The sequence below is a fragment of the Nicotiana tomentosiformis genome, chromosome 10, assembly GCF_000390325.3.
Source record: "Nicotiana tomentosiformis chromosome 10, ASM39032v3, whole genome shotgun sequence".
Classification (NCBI taxonomy): domain Eukaryota; kingdom Viridiplantae; phylum Streptophyta; class Magnoliopsida; order Solanales; family Solanaceae; genus Nicotiana; species Nicotiana tomentosiformis.
The window spans coordinates 53,369,077-53,388,368 of NC_090821.1; the positions used below are offsets into that span (position 1 = coordinate 53,369,077).

Here is a 19,292-nt window from a genome sequence, read left to right on the forward strand (position 1 = left end):
TTTTCAGCCTCTGTTTGTAGACTTCTAGTTGCTCGTGTACTTATGACTCCGAATCTTTGGGAGTTGATATTATCACGTGACTTATATTGATATGGTGTTGGATTGGGTTTCTATTTCATGTTGTATATCATCATTGTGTTTTTAACTATTTAAAATTTGATGTTTAATTATCCCACATCGGCTTGCCTAGCAAGTGGATGTTAGGCGCCATCATGACCCGAGGTTGGGATTTTGGGTCATGACAGATAACATGTTAGCTTGAAGTTGTACGAGCTATGGAGGATTAAAAGGGAAAGAAACCCTAGATGAAAGAGATAAAAAAAGAGAAATGAAGATAAGGAAATGAGTCTGTCAATTTTGTTTTGAACAATTTGTCTCTTATTTCTAATTGTAGGCCTCTATATACATGTACAATTGTGAATTAATATAACTAAAAATAAAAGGAGATATTTACAGACTAAAATACAAAGAATTGGACCGCCTCTCTTAATGGGTCTACTGCTTTCCTTTACCAGATTAGGCCGGAGATACATCTGGGTTAACAAAACATGATCGCTAAAACAAGAAAATAAGAGAGAAAAGGTGAAAAACGTTGTGCATGAATTTAGGTGGAATCGCTTGAATTAAATTGATTTAATTCTTTTCTACTCTGAATTGGAATTTATTTGGCCTCTCCTAATAAAAAGCCAAATTGGTCTTTCTTCTAATCCTAAATAACAGTTGATAATATTTTGATGATTTTAGGTAGCGAGCGAGTTTATATGATGTTATTATACTTGTGTGTATGTTCGGATTGGAGTTCGGGGGCTCGAGTGAGTTTCAGATTGGTTTTGGTCCATTTTTCGCCTTGTTGAGTTGCTGGTTTTCTGCTAGTGTATCAGTGCTTCGCGATCGCGAAGCCACTATCGCAATCGCAAAGGGAAATTAGGGGCTGGGGCTAGATACACTATGCGAACGCGAGAGGCAGATCGCGAATGCGAAGGCTTTAAGGGTGTAACGACTCGACCGGTCATTTTTTTGAATTAGCGTGACATTCGGTGGTTTAATATCTCGAGCAACTTCGTATTATGTATTATGACTTGCGTGTGTGGTCTATTTCGATTTTTGAATGATTCAGGATTGATTTGGAAGAACAATTCTTGTTTTAGAAGCTTAAGTAAAAAGAATTGACCGGAGTTTGACTTTTATTTAGACAACTTCGGAATGGTGTTTTGATGATTCCAATAGCTTCGTATGGTAATTTTGGAGTTAGGCGTGTGTCCGGATTTTGATTTGGAGGTCTGTAGGTTGATTTGATGCATTTTGGCGAAAGTTGGAAAGTTGAAGGTTTGGAAGGTTGAGAGGTTTGATCGGGAGTTGACTTTGTTGATATCGGGTTCAGATTGTGATTTCGGAGTTGGAATAGCTCTGTTGTGTCCTTTGGGACTTGCATGCAAAATTTGATGTCATTCCGGGATGATTTCATATGATTCAGCGCGAGTCATAGAAATTAAAAGTTCATCAGTTCATTAAGTTCGATTTGAGGTACGATTCGTAGTTTTGATGTTGTTTGATGTGATTTGAGGCCTCGATCAGGTCCGCGTCATATTATGGGACTTGTTGGTATGTTCGTACGGGGCCTCGAGGGGCTCGAGTGAGTTTCAGAGTGATTTCAGACCATTTTTTGGCCATTTGTAATTGGTGGTTTTTGGCCACAGGGGTATGCATCGCGATCGCGGACTTTGGGGCGCATTCGCGAAGAGAAAATTTGTTGTTTGGGCACTGTGAATCGCGATTGCGAAAGCTTTTTCGCGATCGCGTAGGGAAAATTCTACTGTCATTGACCCAACTTTAGAAGCTTTTATCTTGCAATCTATATTTGGAGATGATCAAAAAATCAAAGTTGTAGCCCTTTGTGTCTAGTTTTCAAAACATCAAACTGTTTATCATTTGGAGTTTTGTAAAAAAAAATTTATGATTGTTACTTTATAGTCTGTCTGAAAAGAGTTTGGGAAGGGTAATGGGAATTTGTTCATCGTGATCGAGGGGAAATGGCCGCGATCGCGAAGGGTAAAATTTGTGCTGGAAATTTTTTGAATCGCAATTGCAAATTTGGTGACCGCGATCGCGAAGGGTACCTCTGGAGCAGTGTTTATAGTACTCTATTTCGAAGGCCTTGGTCATTTTATCATATTTTGAGCTATGAAGGTCGTATTTGGGCGATTTTGAAGGGGATTTTCACACTTTGGATTGGGGTAAGTGTTCTTTACCCGGATTTGATTATATATCATGATTCCATCTTTATTTTTATCATTAAATTAGTGATTTGAATTGGATAAAATGAGAATTTTTGTAAAAACGTTCAAAAATAAAAAAAATGAGGATTTGAAGGCCGAGTTGATGTCGGAATTGGATAATTTTTGTATAGTTGGACTCATTTTAGAATGAGTATTTGGATTTTGTGAATTTTGTCAGGTTTCGAGATGCGGGCCCAGGGTTGACATTTTGGATTGGCTTTTTAGCTTTCATTAAAGATCGAAACTTTATTATCCGAAAATTGTTCCCTATGGTTTTTATTTTTGATATTAAGTTATTTTGGCTAGATTTAAGCCGTATGGAGATTGTTTCACACGAGAAGGTCATTTTAGAGTATCGGTTTAGCTTCTTTGAGGTACGTATCTTACCTAACTATGTGTAGGAGAAACTACCCCTTAGGATTTGAGTCGTTTGTGTTACTTATGTTATGTGAAAGCCGTGTACGCGATGTGACGAGTACGCACTGATAAGTGGGGATTTTGACTACTTATTTGTAACGACCCGATCGGTCATTTTGAGCTCTAACGCGACGTTCAGTGGTTTGAGGCCATGAGCAGCTTCACTTCGGGTATTATGACATGTACGCTTGGTCGGAATTGAATTTTGGGAAGTTCGAAGTTGATTTGAAAAGAGAATTTCTAATTTCGGAAGCCTTAAGTTGGAGGAATTGATTAAAGTATGATTTTTGAGTAAACGACCTCGGAACTGGGATTTGAAGGTTCCAACAGGTTCATATGATGATATTGTACTTGGACGCATGTACGGATCGGGTTGTGGATGACTCGGGAGCGTTTCGGCGCCTATTGTAGAAGTTGGCATTTTGGAAAAATTTCATAAATTTGGATTGAAGTGTATTTCAATGTTATCGATATCCGTTTGGGATTCCGAGTCTTGGAATAGCTCCGTATGGTGATTCTGGTATTGGGAGAGCGTCCGGAAGTGGATTTGGAGGTCCGTAGGTCATTTTGGGGTCATTTGGCGGAAGTTAAAAATCTGAAGGTTTATGAGAAGTTTGACCGGGAGTGGACTTTTTGATATCGGGGTCGGATTCCGATTCCAGAAGTTGGAGTAGGTCTGTAATGTCGAATGTAACTTGTGTGCAAAATTTGAAGTCAATCGGACGTGATTTGATAGGTTTCAGTTTTGAATGTAGAAGTTTGAAGTTCTAAAGTTCATTAAGCTTGAATTGGGTGTGATTCATGATTTCGATGTTGTTTGATGTGATTTGAGGCCTCGAGCAAGTTTGTGTTATGTTATGGGACAGGTTGGTGTGATTGGACGGGGTCTCGGGGGCCTCGGGTGTGTTTCAGGGTGGTTTCAGATCGAATTTGGATGAAAAGATGTTACTGGTTTGCTGGTGCTGGTGTTGTCTTTCGCGAACGTGAGTGAAGGGGCGTGATCGCGATCGCGAAGAAGGATTTCTGGGCTAGTGATTTTTATCCTACGGGAATGCGGTGAGGGGCATGCGAACGCGTAGGTAGGACTGGCAGTGCTTCGCGAACGCAGAGGCCCAACCACGAACGCGAAGATGAGATGAGTGAGCGGGACCTAGAGCAGTTGGCCTTTGTGAACGCGGATGGTGGAACGCGAACGCGAAGGGTGGTGGTCTCAAATGTTCGCAAACGCGACCAAGATGACACGAATGCGAAGAGGAAATTGGAGGCAGTGTTTCTTTGGCCTTCGCGATCGCGATGGTCTCTCCGCGATCGCGAAGGAGGTCGCCTGGGCAGTTAGGTTTTCAAAACGGGAGTTTGGCCATTTTCATTTCATTTTCCTCAATTGGAGCCAACCTAGGAGCAATTTTGGAGCACCACTTTCATCACCAAGCATGAGGTAAGTGATTTCGACCATTTGTGAGTTAAATATACGAATTTAGACTTGAAAATCATGGAAATTTATAAAAATTTGGGATTTTGATATTCTTGGATTTTGATCACGAATTTAGGCATGAAATTGAGAATAAATTATATATTTGAGTTCGTAGTGCTATGGGTAATGCTTGTCTTCGAAAAGTTTTGAAATTCGGGCACGTGGGCCCGAGGGTTGCTTTATCGATTTTTTGAGCGGAGTTGGAAATTGTTATAAATTGATTAATTATGAGTATTAGAGTATATTTTGATTGGGTTGGATCTTATTTGACTAGGTTTGGATCGGCGGTCATCGGTTTGACGTGTTAGGGCGGTGTTGGAGCCGGTTTTGGAATGTCAGAGTGAGGTAAGTCTCTTGTCTAACTCTATGAGGGGGAAAATAACCCTAGGTGTTGTATGTTGATGTGTGCTACTTATTGTGGGGGCTACGTACGCGCGAGGTGACGAGAGCCCGTATGTAGCTACATTCATGTTATTGTCCGGGTAGTCTTAGGTTCACAGCATGTTGTAGCTGCACTATTTGAGCATTTTCTCGCCTATTAAATTCCTCTGTTTTACATTCCTACTTGAGACTAGATTTGCTATTGTAGAGACTTCACGAGTTCACAATTAGTCACCAAATAACTTTACTCCTCCTACGGCATGTTTCCGTGATATATATATATATATATATATATATATATATATATATATATATATATATATATATATATATATATATACACACACACTTCATTGAAAGGTTTATATTAAAGAAATTGCAACTCACACATTTATTCGTGAGTGAGGTCAAGGACCTGTCAAATCTTTTTATTCTTATGGGATCGGGTCGTTCGCCTCGGCAGGATTATGTATTTTACTCTTATGGGATTGGGCCGATCGCCTTGGCGGGATTTATATACCACACTCTCATGGGAGCGGGTCGTTCGCCTCGACAGTTTAATTGATATATCTATGGTTCGGGCCGTTCGACCCTCGGCAGTTCACAATTCTATTTTTATGTGGATCGGGTTGTACGCCTCGGCATTTCCTATATCATATCCTCATGGAATCGTGCGTAATATTTGGCAAGAAGCCAGTGATTCTACGAGTTTTCCCGATTTGAGTTATGACAATCCATCTGATGAGATCCACTATATCTATATATATGCTCCGGTTAAGGAGAGAATTTCTAATGGAGAGCTTGAGTTCCTCGTAAAGAGGGGGATCTGTACCACGTGATTTATACTTGTTTATCTCATCTATTTACTCTGCCTCATATTTACTTACCTCTTTATTGTATCTGAGGTTATTAGACCACTAGTAAGTATCGATTTCGACCCCTTGTCACTACTCCTCCGGGATTAGGATAGATACTTACTCGGTACACGTTTATTACGTACTCATACTACACTTGCTTAATATTTTTGTGCAGGTACATATGTGACTAGTGGCCTTGTGAGAGCAGAGGCATGTATACATGTGAGGACTTACGTGAGCTGCATTCCATATTATGACCCGCAGCCGATAGAGTCTCCTTCAGAGTATTTATATTTCTCTTGTCCAAATTTTTATTTCGAACAAATGCTGTATTTTATTTTACATTCCTAGTCGATGCTCATGCACTTGTGAAACCGGGTTTTGGGGTGATTATGGGTTGTTCTGTATTGAAATTATTAAAAATATTATTATTTACATGGTGAATTCCATCTTTTACTATTTAATTGAAAGAAAATATGACTTCAAAAATATTAAAATGAGAACCAAATTAAGTATTTATTTTTGGCATGCCTGACAGTGGCGTCCGGTGCCATCACGACCTTTAATGGATTTTGGGTCGTGACAATATGGTATTAGAGCACTAGGTTTACTTATGTCTCACAAGTCATGGGTGAGTCTAGTAGAGTCTTGCGGATCGGTGTGGAGACGTATGTACTTATCTTCGAGAGGCTACAGGACTGTTAGGAGCACTTCCCTTTCTTGATTCCTCATCGTGCGATTTGATTCCTTTGAGGCTTATGCCTTTTAATCCTTCCTACTCATTCTTATACGATGTTCAACGCTCATGTCATTTGGGCATCGAGGAGTTATAGTGGTATTACAGACGTGGGCAGGATGTTTCTCCCGGCGCATTCGAGTAAGTTATTGTCTTCTTCCGGAAGGGTGTTATGTCATTTCGGCTCAGTAGCTGTATTTCTAATGGTTTTGAGGCTATGCGCAAGTTGCCATAGTGTTCGTAAGTTGTTATCGCACAGTAATGATGTAATGGTAGGGTGCTTGTTTATGTGTCGAGGTAGTGAATGCCTTGAAATGAGGTTTTTCTCAGTGTATGATTCAGAGGTTCAACATTCTATTTCTAGTGGAGGAAAGGCAATCCGACTATGAATGTTCAGGTTTGGGATAATAGAGTAACGAGACTTGGTAGTTTTGAGCGTGGTGGAATTCATAATTGTGATGTGGTGTCATCGTTCTTGTTGAACACGTTAAGGTTCGTCGGTATTATGGTCTTTATCAATTTGCCTTCGAGGCAGGGTAGTGCGAAATGGTGCCGGAGAAGCGGTTGTCAAAAATAACTGAGTGTAGCGGGTTCGGAATCGAATTGGTACTTCTAGTATTGATGTCTCTAGAAAGATGATCTTCTAAGAGGTTTAGAGTTGGTGGCGACTCATGTGTTCGGATATTACAGAGATGGATTCGGGTTTGGAGCAACAATTTGGCAATGAAGGACGAGGAAGTACATGTGGGAGGTGTCTTGCGGTGGTTGAATTGTTAGGAGGTCAAGTGTGAAAAGTAAAAGTCGAGGAGTTGCTTAAAGGAGAGGGTTTGACCAAAGTGGGAGTGTGGCAGAGTAGCATATAGGTTCCGTGGTAGGATAGCCACACGCCTTGAGGGAAGCTTAGAGCAATTTGGGAATCGTGATGGGAAATGACTAGGACCATGGATTTTCTTTGGATGCAACATGACTTCGAGTTTGGAATGTGTTGTTAGACTTTTAGCTGATGCCAATAGGGAAGAAGAAACCTCGGCGGGTCCCACGGTTATGTAATTGTAACTTCAAGCTAAGTGGGAGAGCCCCACCGTCTATGATTGGATTGCATAGTTGTCAACTTGTGCGGCTTCTGGTTATCAGTGTATTGGGGGGGAGGGGGGTTATTACGACTAAGGAAAGAAAACGTCAGTGGTAATTTGAGCAAAGGATTTGAGGAATGTGTGCTATCTTTGACCTTATCGGTTCATGTTCAGGTTTTGGAAAGACCCAGGGTCTATGGTTTGTGTGGATGTGATGTATAAGGAGAGGAATTCAGCCGGTTGCTTCTTTGAGTGGGTGTTCATGTGCTAGCAGGGCCTTGGAGTTTGATTATATTCGGGGACAAGTCAGAGTGGGTGACTCTCAACAATGGTCCTAGTAGGTTAAAAATTTAAGGTGCAGTGCATAAGGATTTCGAGTCTGTGGTATGATTAAGTATCGAGTTTTGGCAGCGGATTATGGAAAAGGGGACTTGGTATGTTCTATGTTGTCTACAGTCTGCAGTGCATCATTGGAGGATGGGAGAAAATAACTTCGGATTCATGGAAGAATTATCAGAATGGGTGTACCCGTTGAAGATGCGAATATGCGCACAAGGAAAGTATATGATGGTTCGTGGGTTTTGAGACAGAGTGGTCTCATGAAATAAGGTCACTCCGGATGAGTGTGGATTGGGGTTCGTTATGTTTTAAATGGAGCTATTATTATTATTATTCCTAAGGCAAGTCCAGAGTAAATTAGAAGAAATCGGATCGGTTAGCAATGGTTGAACTGGAATGCCAGTGGCAATGATCAGTTCCTTCAGCGTGTTAAGATATGCATATGATTTGTGACTGTACGCGCGAGGCTTGATGGCCGCCGTAATTGATTTATTTGGAGGCATTCGATTATTAAGTCTTGTTATGTATAGATGGATCCCGGAAGAGTTATGGTGGTTTAGACCACAACTTGAGGTTTGTATTTTCTGCGGTTATATGAATTCAGTTGCGTGTGGCAATGGTTTTCCTGAAATGAGTTAAGTAAAAGGTTGCTATGTGATGGAGTGTTTAATCTATTAGTGGATCAGGAGTCAGGATGGAATTCTCGTACTCTCGTGTAGTGGCATGTTAAGTACAGTGAGCGGCAGGGGAATTGGAAGCTGAGGATCAAGGTTATAGTTTGGTGTCGACAAGAATGTCAAGAGCTCGGATGAGCAGGAAAGAATTCAGATGTTTAGAGTAAGCTAGTATTGTTTTTAGCGTCACCTCTGATCGGTGTCATGGGGAAAAGGCTTTGTGTATGGACTTGCAAATTTTTGACTCACTCTACAGAATTAGAACGGCTGGTGGTATGGATGTACGGACCTTGCTACCTGAGCGGAATGGTCGTGGGAGCATTCCCCACAGGGAGATTTGTATAAGTGTGACATGTCAGTCACTTGATTGTTAAAAATTGAGACCGAATGTGGAGGTCATGGTAATATCGTAAGTGCGAGAGTTTATGCCTGAGAGGCATTCTATTCCTTGGGATGTGGACCATGTGAGTTCGTTTCGGATTTAACGGCTGTTCTTATGAGTCGTGGATAGGTCATTATGGGTCCTTGAAGGGTTATTAGCCCAGTGCGGTATGATCAAAATCGGCTTGAAGTCCGTGGATGGATTTAAATGTGAATGTGGGCTCTATATCAGGCCGGATGTGTTCATTTTAGCATAGCGTTGTTTTCATAGGGGTCTTCGGGCCTTGGATGATGTTTCTGTTGTCGGCCATTCCGTGTATTCTATATTATGCCAGGTGGGTTGTGAGGTGGTTTGATTATTCGCACTTGTATTGAGATCCCGTGTAATTGGTGGTGTTGTGAGAGCAGGATGGCTCTCGAGATACGAGTCATTTATTTCATCATAGTTGTGCTTGAGTTTCGTGCGTATGGCGCTACCCGTCTCCCCAGGATTTGTATTATGCACTTGGCGTGCTTATGGTTGATATTCGGGCATTTCGTGAGTATAAGCGTTACGGCTCGATGTGTGTTTTCTTTAGATTATTATGTTGGTTTGATCGGGTGGCACGCCGCCACTGATATGTTGTTTGGATCGGGTGGCACGCCACCACGGGTATCATGGTTGGATGGAATTGCACGCTGCAACGGTATCATGGTTGGATCGGGTTGCATGCCGCAATAGTGTGATGTTGAGTACAGTATCCCATATCTCCTATTGGGTGTTTTGCTTCTCATTTTTTTGAGGAAGGTCCATAATATCTTTTCGGTTATTTAAATTAGTTACGTGGGTTGAGAAATTCTTTCCAGAGTTCGTTTCCTTATATATCACATTCGAGTTTGTAGCTTGTTGGCACATTGTGGCATCATATGAGACTTTTGGCAACGTCTAAGGTGGCTTATTGCCTGAGTAGCTTGTACTGGGTGAGACAAGATTATTGGACCTGGGATCAGTGCGATCAGGTATATATGAGGCACATTAAAGAGTAAATATCGATATTCAGTCCAGAATGATGTAAGGGTTCTTGTCGGGAGGAGAGACTCCATGAGTTGTGATTCGGCAGGTAGTTATGAGTTTCTACACATCCTTTCTGTCGTGGCAGTGTTGCGAGAGATGGGAAGGGACTTATATGCTTCATGAGGTGCGTTGCGGGGATCAGATTCGTGAAATATTTGCTATTGTTGTCAGGGGATGTCATTATGGACATGTGAATAATGCGGTGCATGGTGTGAATTCGGTAAGGGTATACAATCATGTATGGGTACATCGTGTAGTGATGTGTACATTGTTCGTATGTTGGGAACAAACATGGTAGAGAATTTCAGATGTTGGAATTTGGCTCTAAGGCTTATTTGACTAGATGAAAAAGGAGGCTTTTCAGGTTTGCTCGAGCTAATGCACTCAACTGGGTCGTGAAGTCACGGGTAGGTGCACGAGGTGTTAAACAGTGATTTCAGACAACTCCAGAGCAGTTCTTAGCACATTCGAGGATGAATGTATGTTTAAGTGAGAGATAATGTAATGACCCGACCGGTCGTTTTGAGCTCTAACGTGTCATTCGGCAGTTTGAGACCACGAACAGCTTCACTTCGGGTATTATGACTTGTACGCGTGGTCGGAATTGGATTTCGGGAAGTTCGGAGTTGATTTGGAAAGAGAATTTCTAATTTCGAAAGTCCTAAGTTAGAGGAATTGATTAAAGTATGATTTTTGAGTAAACGACATCGAAACAGGGATTTTAAGGTTCCAACAGGTTCGTATGATGATATTGGACTTGGGCGTATGTTCGGATTGAGTTTTGGATGACCCGGGGCATTTCGACGCCTATTGTAGAAGTTGGCATTTTGGAAGAATTTCATAAATTTGGGTTGAAGTGTATTTTAATGTTATCGATGTCCATTTGGGATTCCGAGTCTGTGAATAGCTCTGTATGGTGATTTTGGTATTGGGAGCGCGTCCGGAAGTGGATTTGGAGGTTCGTAGGTCATTTTGGGGTCATTTGGCAGAAGTAAGAAATCTGAAGGTTTATGAGAAGTTTGACCGAGAGTGAACTTTTTGATATCGTGGTCGGATTCCAATTCCAGAAGTTGGAGTAGGTCCGTAATGTCGAATGTGACTTGTGTGCAAAATTTGAAGTCAATCGAACGTGATTTGATAAGTTTCAGCATCGAATATAGAAGTTTGAAGTTCTAAAGTTTATTAAGCTCGAATTAGGTGCGATTCATGATTTTGATGTTTTTTGATGTGATTTGAGGCCTCGAGCAAGTTTGTGTTATGTTATGGGACAGGTTGGTGTGATTGGACGAGGTCTCGGGGGCCTCGGGTGTGTTTCGGGGTGGTTTCGGATCGAATTTGGATGAAAAGTTATTGCTGGTTTGCTAGTGCTGGTGTTGTCTTTCACGAACGTGGGTGAAGGGGCGCGATCGTGAAGACGGATTCCGGGGCTGGTGATTTTTGCCCTACGCGAATGCGGTGAGGGGCCTACGAACGCGTAGTTGGGCCTGGCAGTGCTTCGCGAACGCGGAGGCCCAACCACAAACCCGAAGAGGAGATGAGGGAGCGGGCCTAGAGCAGGTGGCATTCGCAAACGCGGATGGTGGAACGCGAACGCGAAGGGTGGTGGTCTCAAATGTTCACCAACGCGACCAAGATGACGCGAACGCGAAGAGGAAATTGGAGGCAGTTTTTCTTTGGCCTTCGCGATTGCGATGGTCTTTCTGCGATCGCGAAGGAGGTCGCCCGGGCAGTGAGGTTTTAAAAACGGGAGTTTGGCCATGGAAATTTGTAGAAATTTGGGATTTTGAAGAAAAACCTAGAAATTGTTATTCTTGGATTTTGATCACGAATTTGGGCATGAAATTGAGAATAAATTATATATTTGAGTTCGTAGTGCTATGGGTAGTGCTTTCAAAAAATTTCGAAATCCGGGCACGTGGGCCCGAGGGTTGCTTTATCGATTTTTCGAGCGGAGTTGAAAATTGTTATAAATTGATTAATTATGAGTATTAGAGTATATTTTGATTGGGTTGCATCTTATTTGACTAGTTTTGGATCGGCTGTCACCGGTTTAAGGTGTTAGGGCGGTGTTGGAGCCGGTTTTGGAACGTCGGAGTGAGGTAAGTCTCATGTCTAACTCTATGAGCGAGAAAATACCCCTAGGTGTTGTATGTTGATGTGTTCTACTTGTTGTGGGGGCTACGTACGCGCGAGGTGACGAGAGCCCGTATGTAGCTACATTCATATTATTGTCTGGGTAGGCTTAGGTTCACAACATGTTGTAGCTGCACTATTTGAGTATTTTCTCGCCTATTAAATTCCTCTATTTTACATTCCTACTTGAGACTAGACTTGCTATTGTAGAGACTTCATGAGTTCACAATTACTCACCAAATAATTTTACTCCTCCTACGACATGTTTTCGTGATATATATATACTTCATTATAAGGTTTTTATTAAAGAAATTGCAACTCACACGTTTATTCGTGAGTGGGGTCAAGGACTCGTCAAAGCTTCTTATTCTTCTGGGATCGGGCCGTTCGCCTCAGCAGGATTATGTATTTCACTCTTATGGGATCGGGTCGATCGCCTAGGCAGGATTTATGTACCACACTCTCATGGGAGTGGGCCGTTCGCCTCGACAGTTTAATAGATATATCTATGGTTCACGCCATTCGGCCCTCGGCAGTGCACAGTTCTAATTTTTATGTGGATCGAGTTGTATGCCTCGGCATTTCCTATATCATATCCTCATAGAATCGTGCGTAATATTTGGCAAGAAGCCAGTGATTCTACGAGTTTTCCCGATTTGAGTTATGACAATCCATCTGATGAGATCTACTATATCTATATATATGATCTGGTTAAGGAAGGAATTTCTAGTGGAGAGCTTGAGTTCCTCGTAAAGAGGGGGATCTGTACCACGTGATTTATACTTGTTTATCTCATCTATTTACTCTGCCTCATATTTACTTACCTATTTACTGTACCTGATGTTATTGGACCATTAGTGAGTGTCGATATCGATCCCTCGTCACTACTCCTACGGGGTTAGGCTAGATACTTACTGGGTACACGTTGATTACATACCCATACCACACTTGCTGCACATTATTGTGCAAGTACATATGTGACTAGTGGCCTTGTGAGAGCAGAGGCGTGTATGCATGCGGGGACTTACGTGAGCTGCATCCCATATTACGACCCGCAGCCGGCAGAGTCTCCTTCAGAGTATTTATATTTCTCCTGTCCAAATTTGTATTCCGGACAGATGCTGTATTTTATTTTACATTCCTAGTTAATGCTCATGCACTTGTGATACCGGATTTTGGGGTAATTATGGGTTGTTCTATATTAAAATTGTTAAAAATATTATTATTTACACTGTGAATTTCATCTTTTACTATTTAATTGAAGAAAAATATGACTTCAAAAATATTAAAATGAGAACCAAATTAAGTATTTATTTTTGGCTTGCCTGACAGTGGTGTCCGGCGCCATCAAGACCTATAATAGATTTTGTGTCGTGACATTATTAGCACCTTTTTTGCTTTAGTTTTAGTCCGAAAGTATTGATTTATGTTTTCGAAACTAATGAAAGTATGCAAATTGGAGGAATGTTGGAATTTTGGTCTCCAATGATTAAATCTAACTCAAACAGGAGTATTCTGAATCACAAGGCAAGAAGGGGCGCAAAACTTAAGAAGTGCGGTCCGTAGAAGGAGTTTTGCGGTCGTAGAAGAAAGTGCGGACCGCAGAATTCCATCTGCGGCCGCAGGACAAATGAAAAGATCCCAACAAAATTCTAGTTAATGTGTGGACCGCGTATGAATTGTGCAGCTGCAGAACAAGGTTTGCACTGACAAATGATTCAAAGTTCAAAGAGTGTGCAAAAGACCAAGACCTGAAGCCTTGTTGAAGTGCGGACACACAAGAATTGTGGGGCCGCAGAAGATGCTTTGCAGCCGCAATCCAGAATTATGTGGCTGTAGAATTCAAGACCCACTAGCTGCAGAAATCTTGGGACCGCGCATGGAATTGTGCGGTCGCAGAACCTCCCGAAGGGCATTTTTGTCATCGAATTTTGGGCAACTATAAATAGACGAATTTCACATTTTTAGGTCAAGTTTCGAGGTTTTAGCTTTTGTAACCGTTATATTTTGCCATTTTAGGAAGTTTGTGATTATTTTAGGTCTCAAACATCATATTTTATCATTTTAATCTTAGATTATGAGTTTAATTAATATTTCTTCTTTGTTTTCTTCATTTCTCACTATGAGTAGCTAGATTCTTACTAGGGTGTTGACCCAACCCTAGTGTGTAAACCTTATGGGTACTTAATTTAATGCTTGTTTATGATTGGGCATTAATTATTTAGCTTAGTTCATGCTTCAATTTTAGAATTAATGGTTACAAATATTGATTCATTCCTTTTTTACTTGGTCTCTACTTGAGAAAGAGGGACCTAGTCTAGGATAACTTGGCTAACAAGGAATTAGGCTAATTGAGAATTTGATTAGCCTAATTAAAGGGTTCAAATTAGAGATAGTGAGAAGCCGACTTGAGCTCATATCAACAATTTAGTTTGATACCTATTTGGAGTTGAGAAAGCCAAATTGGGCAAAATCAATTTTTGACCGAGAGGTATTGAGTGGGTAACGTAGAGTTGAGAGCTATAATACACCCCAATCAACAAAATAAGTGGTAACGTATTTAACCCATTAGGTAACACTTAGGTTATGGTAACAACCCTAGGCTTTTTAACTATTTGGAAAAACACCAAAAATAATCATTCACTTCTAGCTTCTTTTTTTAGCGTATAATTGCTAGAGTAAAACTCGAATTAGAAATCAAAACCTATTGTTTGGAAGCATTTTAGTCATTCCATTCGCTTTCGTCAAGTGTATACTCCTAACACTCATTGTATCTCCCTGTGGAAATCCACCCCGACTCTTGTTGGGTACTATTCTTCCAACGACCATTTCCACTCACTATTGAGTGCAGATTGGATGTGGATCAATTTTTGGCGCCGTTGCCGGGGAGTTTAAACGGTGTTAACTATATATTTGGGTTTGTTTTTGGAATATCTTGCTTTCCTTCCGTGTTACTAACTTGTGTGAGAAATCCTAGGTACAACCATGGCGAACAATGAGCTCGAAAATTTGCCTTTGGGGGATTTGGATGCGGATTAGGAGCAAGTAGAGAAGGTAGCTCATGAGCCACAAGCCAATCGGAGAGGCCGAGCACCTCATGACAATGTACCCATTCCACCCCTATCTTTGCCATGAGCGGATCCACACCGGATATTGCCCAACGAAGGTTATGCTAGCGCAATAGTCCCTCCCCATATTAGGGCGGGCAATTTTCAAATCACCAATGTGATACTCACTTTATTTGAGCAACATGGTTTCTTCACCGTTGCTCCAACACAAAATGCTTATAAATATTTACAGGGGTTTGTGGACACTTGTTGGGGGAGAAAGAAAACAAATGTCTCCGATGATGCATTGAGGCTAAGGCTTTTTCCCTCCTCTCTACGGGGGAAAACTTTAGATTGGTTGGAATGATTGTCGAACCATTCAATCCATACTTGGGATGGGTTGGCGGAGAAGTTCATTGCTAAGTTTTTCTCTCCCGGACGTATGGTTACACTTCAAGATGAGATCTTGGCATTCAAGCAAGAGCCGAATGAACAACTACACGAGATATGCGAGCGCTATAGAACTATGGTCAAGGAATGTCCCAACAACGATATGACGGAAAACATGATTCAACAAACCTTCTATCGTGGTATTAACATGACCAACCAATGTGTAGTAAATCAACTAGTCGGTGAGAACTTTATGACTATGCCTTATGCAGAGGCGTGTGAGATTTTGGATGAGATAGCGGATACGTCATCGGCTTAGCAATCCCGGGCCAATGTTCCACAAGGTGACCCGAATATGATTCACATTCACAAAGAATTGCAAGACCATGGGCAAGCCATTGCCGAATTGACAACTACCATGACTCAACTAGAAAAGTCCTAACTAAATCAAGTGCAAACTCCTAAGCAAGTCAATGCTATGTAAGGAGTGAACATGATGGTGAACAAGAGGAGGACCAATGGTCCACAAGTACAAAATCAAGTATAGAATTATGTGCAAGAAGATGGTAGTTTTGAGCAAGATGATTCCTATAATGAACAAGAAGAGGAAGCGCAATACGTGAATAATTTTCAATGGCAAAGAAACAATTTCCAAGGCCCAAGCCAACAACAATGGCGACCACAAAACAATCAAGTCAATTGGAATTCTAATAATCAAGGAAATTGGAGTGGAGGCAACAATCAAGGGAATTGGCATAACAACAACAATCAAGGAAATTGGGGATGTAACAATCAAGGCGGATGGAGCAATAATCAAGGAAACTGGGGGTCGGGTTTTCAAAGGCCCCCAATGTACCAACAACCAAGCAACCCACCTCCTTATCCTTCCCATGGTTCGAGTTCTTCAAATAATGAGATAGGGCGTATTGAAAATATGTTCAAGTAAATGATGGAAAACAATGCCGATTCGGATGCCCTACTTGCCTCACACAACACATCAATCCACAACCTCGAAGTTCAAATACGGCAAATCTCTCAAGATTTAAATTCTCATCCTAAGGGGGCACTACCAAGTGACACGGTGGTAAACCCAAAGGGTGGTAACAACACGGGACATGCCATGGCGGTTACCACAAGAAGTGGAAGAAGCGGGAATGCACCCACCTCAAGTGGAAGGCAACTTGTTGATGATGATCAAGCGATGCAAGAAGAAGAGATCCCGAACAATATGGTGCAACCTAATGATAAAGTTCGGATTGATATTGATGATAGTGTGGAATAGACTCAAGAGGAGGTGAACCCTTCTATGGAACACATTATTGACATACCGGAGCCAGTAGTGCAAAAGGCTAAGGCACCATTGCCTAAGCCTCCACCTCCATACCCTCAAAGACTTGCCAAGAAAAATTATAAGAATCAATTCAAGAAGTTCATTCAAATTATGAAGAGTCTCTCAATTAATGTGCCATTAGTTGAAGCTTTGGAACAAATGCCCGGCTATGCAAAGTTTATGAAGGATCTTGTGACAAAGAAGCTGTCAATGAATTTTGAGACCATAAAAGTCACTCATCAAGTGAGTGCAATTGTGCATTCAATGGCTCCTAAGTTAGAGGATCCTGATGCTTTAACGATTCCTTGTACAATTGGAAGTGCTGAATTTGCTAAAGCTCTTTGTGATCTTGGGACAAGTATCAATTTGATGCCCTATTCGGTTTTCAAGACTTTGGAAATTGGTCAACCAAGACCCACCTCTATGAGATTGCAAATGGACGATTGTACTATGTAGAGGCCTTTGGGAGTGATTGAAGATGTTTTGGTTCGTATTGATAGATTCATTCTTCCGGCAGATTTTGTCATTCTAGACTATGAGGTTGATTATAAAGTGCCAATTATTCTTGGGAGACCTTTCCTTGCTACGGGTAAGGCTCTTTGTGATATTGAAGTTGGAGAACTTACTTTCCGGGTTGGTGATGAAAAAATGGTGTTCCATGTGTGTAAGTCCATGCGGTAACCAAAGAGCAATGAGGTGTGTTCTTTTGTGGACTTGGTGACCGATGTTATTGTTAATGAAACAAGTTCTACAATCAATGTTGGTGATATATTGGAGGCCGTCTTGCTCAACTTTGATGATGACGAGATGGATGACTTTATGGAATTGTGTAAACTCTATGTAAGGAATGAGGTCGTACAACTATGCACCCCGGAAATTGTCCTTGGATCTTGAAAATAAGACAACTCCTCCTACAAAGTCTTCTATTGAATAGCCTCCCACCTTGGAGTTGAAGCCATTGCCTCCACATATTCGGTATGAATTTCTTGGTCCTTGTTCTACTTTACCAGTTATTATTTCATCTTGTTTGACTAATGTACAGGTAGATTCCACATTGACGGTGCTACAAAAGAGGAAGAAGGCTATTGGGTGGACCTTGGAGGATATTTGAGGGATAAGCCCCGCCTTTTGCATGCATAAGATCAAGTTGGAGGATGGTGCCAAACCATCAATTGAACATCAAAGGAGACTCAATGAGGCTATGCAAGAAGTTGTCAAGAAGGAGATTATTAAGTGGTTGGATGCCGGGGTTGTCTACCCCATCTCCGATAGTTCATGGACCTCTCTGGTTCAATGTGTCCCAAAGAAGGGGGGCATGACGGTGGTCACCAATGACAAGAATTAGTTGATTCCTACTAGAACGGGGATCGGTTGGAGGGTGTGTATGGACTATCGCAAGCTCAACAAAGTCACAAGGAAGGATCACTTTCCACTTTCTTTCTTAGATCAAATGCTCGATAGGTTGGCCGGTCGTGCTTTATATTGCTTTCTTGAGGGGTAATCGGGCTACAACCAAATTCTCATTGCTCCAGAATATCAAGAGAAAATAACCTTTACATGTCTCTATGGTACTTTTGCTTTCAAGCGGATACCATTTAGTTTGTGACATGCACCGACGAATTTTCAAAGGTGTATGATGGCTATTTTCACGGACATGGTAGAGGACTACCTTGAAGTTTTCATGGATGACTTCTTGGTGGTTGGAGATTCTTTTGATGATTGTCTTGAAAATTTAGATAAAGTGTTGGCTAGATGTGAAGAAACAAATTTGGTGCTCAATTGGGAGAAATGCCATTTCATGGTCGAGGAAGGTATTGTCCTTGGCCATAAAATCTCAAGGAATGGAATTGAAGTTGACAAGGCAAAGATTGAGGTAATTTCTAAGCTTCTTCCCTTACTTCGGTGAAGGGTGTGCGGAGTTTCTTAAGTCATGCGGATTTTTACCGGAGCTTCATCAAAGACTTCTCTAAGGTTGTGAACCCGTTGTGCAAGCTTCTTGAGAAGAAGGATAAGTTTAATTTCAATTATGATTACATGAGAGATTTTGAATTGTTTAATCTAAAGTTGACAACTACTCCCATCATCACCGCTCCAAATTGGAGTGTTCCTTTTGAACTCATGTGTGATGCAAGTGACGTAGCGGTTGGGGCTATTTTGGGAAAATGCATCAACAAGATTTTTCAGCCGGTCTACTATGCTAGTAAGACCATGAATAGTGCCCAAATCAACTATACCGTTACAGAGAAAGAGCTCCTTGTTATTGTGTTTGCAATTGAGAAGTTCTGCACGTACTTGATGGGTGCAAACATTGTCCACACAGATCATGCGGTACTTCATTATCTTATGAGAAAAAAGGACTCCAAAGCTCGGTTGATGAAATGGGTGCTCTTGTTAAAAGAATTTGATATTGACATCCAAGATAGAAAAGTTAGTGAAAACCAAGTTTGGAGGAGGAGGGGAGGCCGCATGATGGCCTTGAAATCAATGACTCCTTCCCCGATGAGCAACTCTTGGCAATTTTAATGAAAGAGGTGCCATGGTTCGCGGACTTAGAAAATTGTTTTGTGTGTGGAATCATTCCGGATGAGTTCTCTTCAAGCCAAAGAAAGAAACTCAAACGGGATTGTCAAGACTATTATTGGGATGAACCATACCTTTTACGGATTTGCACAGATAGGGTGATTAGAAGATGTGTACTGGAAGAAGAGAAAGGTGAAATTCTTGGGACTTATC

The 19,292-nt window shown here is 41.4% G+C and overlaps 1 protein-coding gene across 1 annotated transcript; it reads left to right on the forward strand.

Moving 5' to 3' along the window:
* Window positions 1-16,823: 16,823 nt before the first annotated feature.
* LOC138900178 (uncharacterized) lies at window positions 16,824-17,699 on the forward strand. The gene is made up of 3 exons (XM_070186893.1): window positions 16,824-17,004; window positions 17,077-17,223; window positions 17,602-17,699. The coding sequence occupies exons 1-3, from the start codon at window positions 16,824-16,826 to the stop codon at window positions 17,697-17,699; spliced, it is 426 nt and encodes a 141-aa protein (XP_070042994.1).
* The last annotated feature ends 1,593 nt before the right edge of the window (window positions 17,700-19,292 follow it).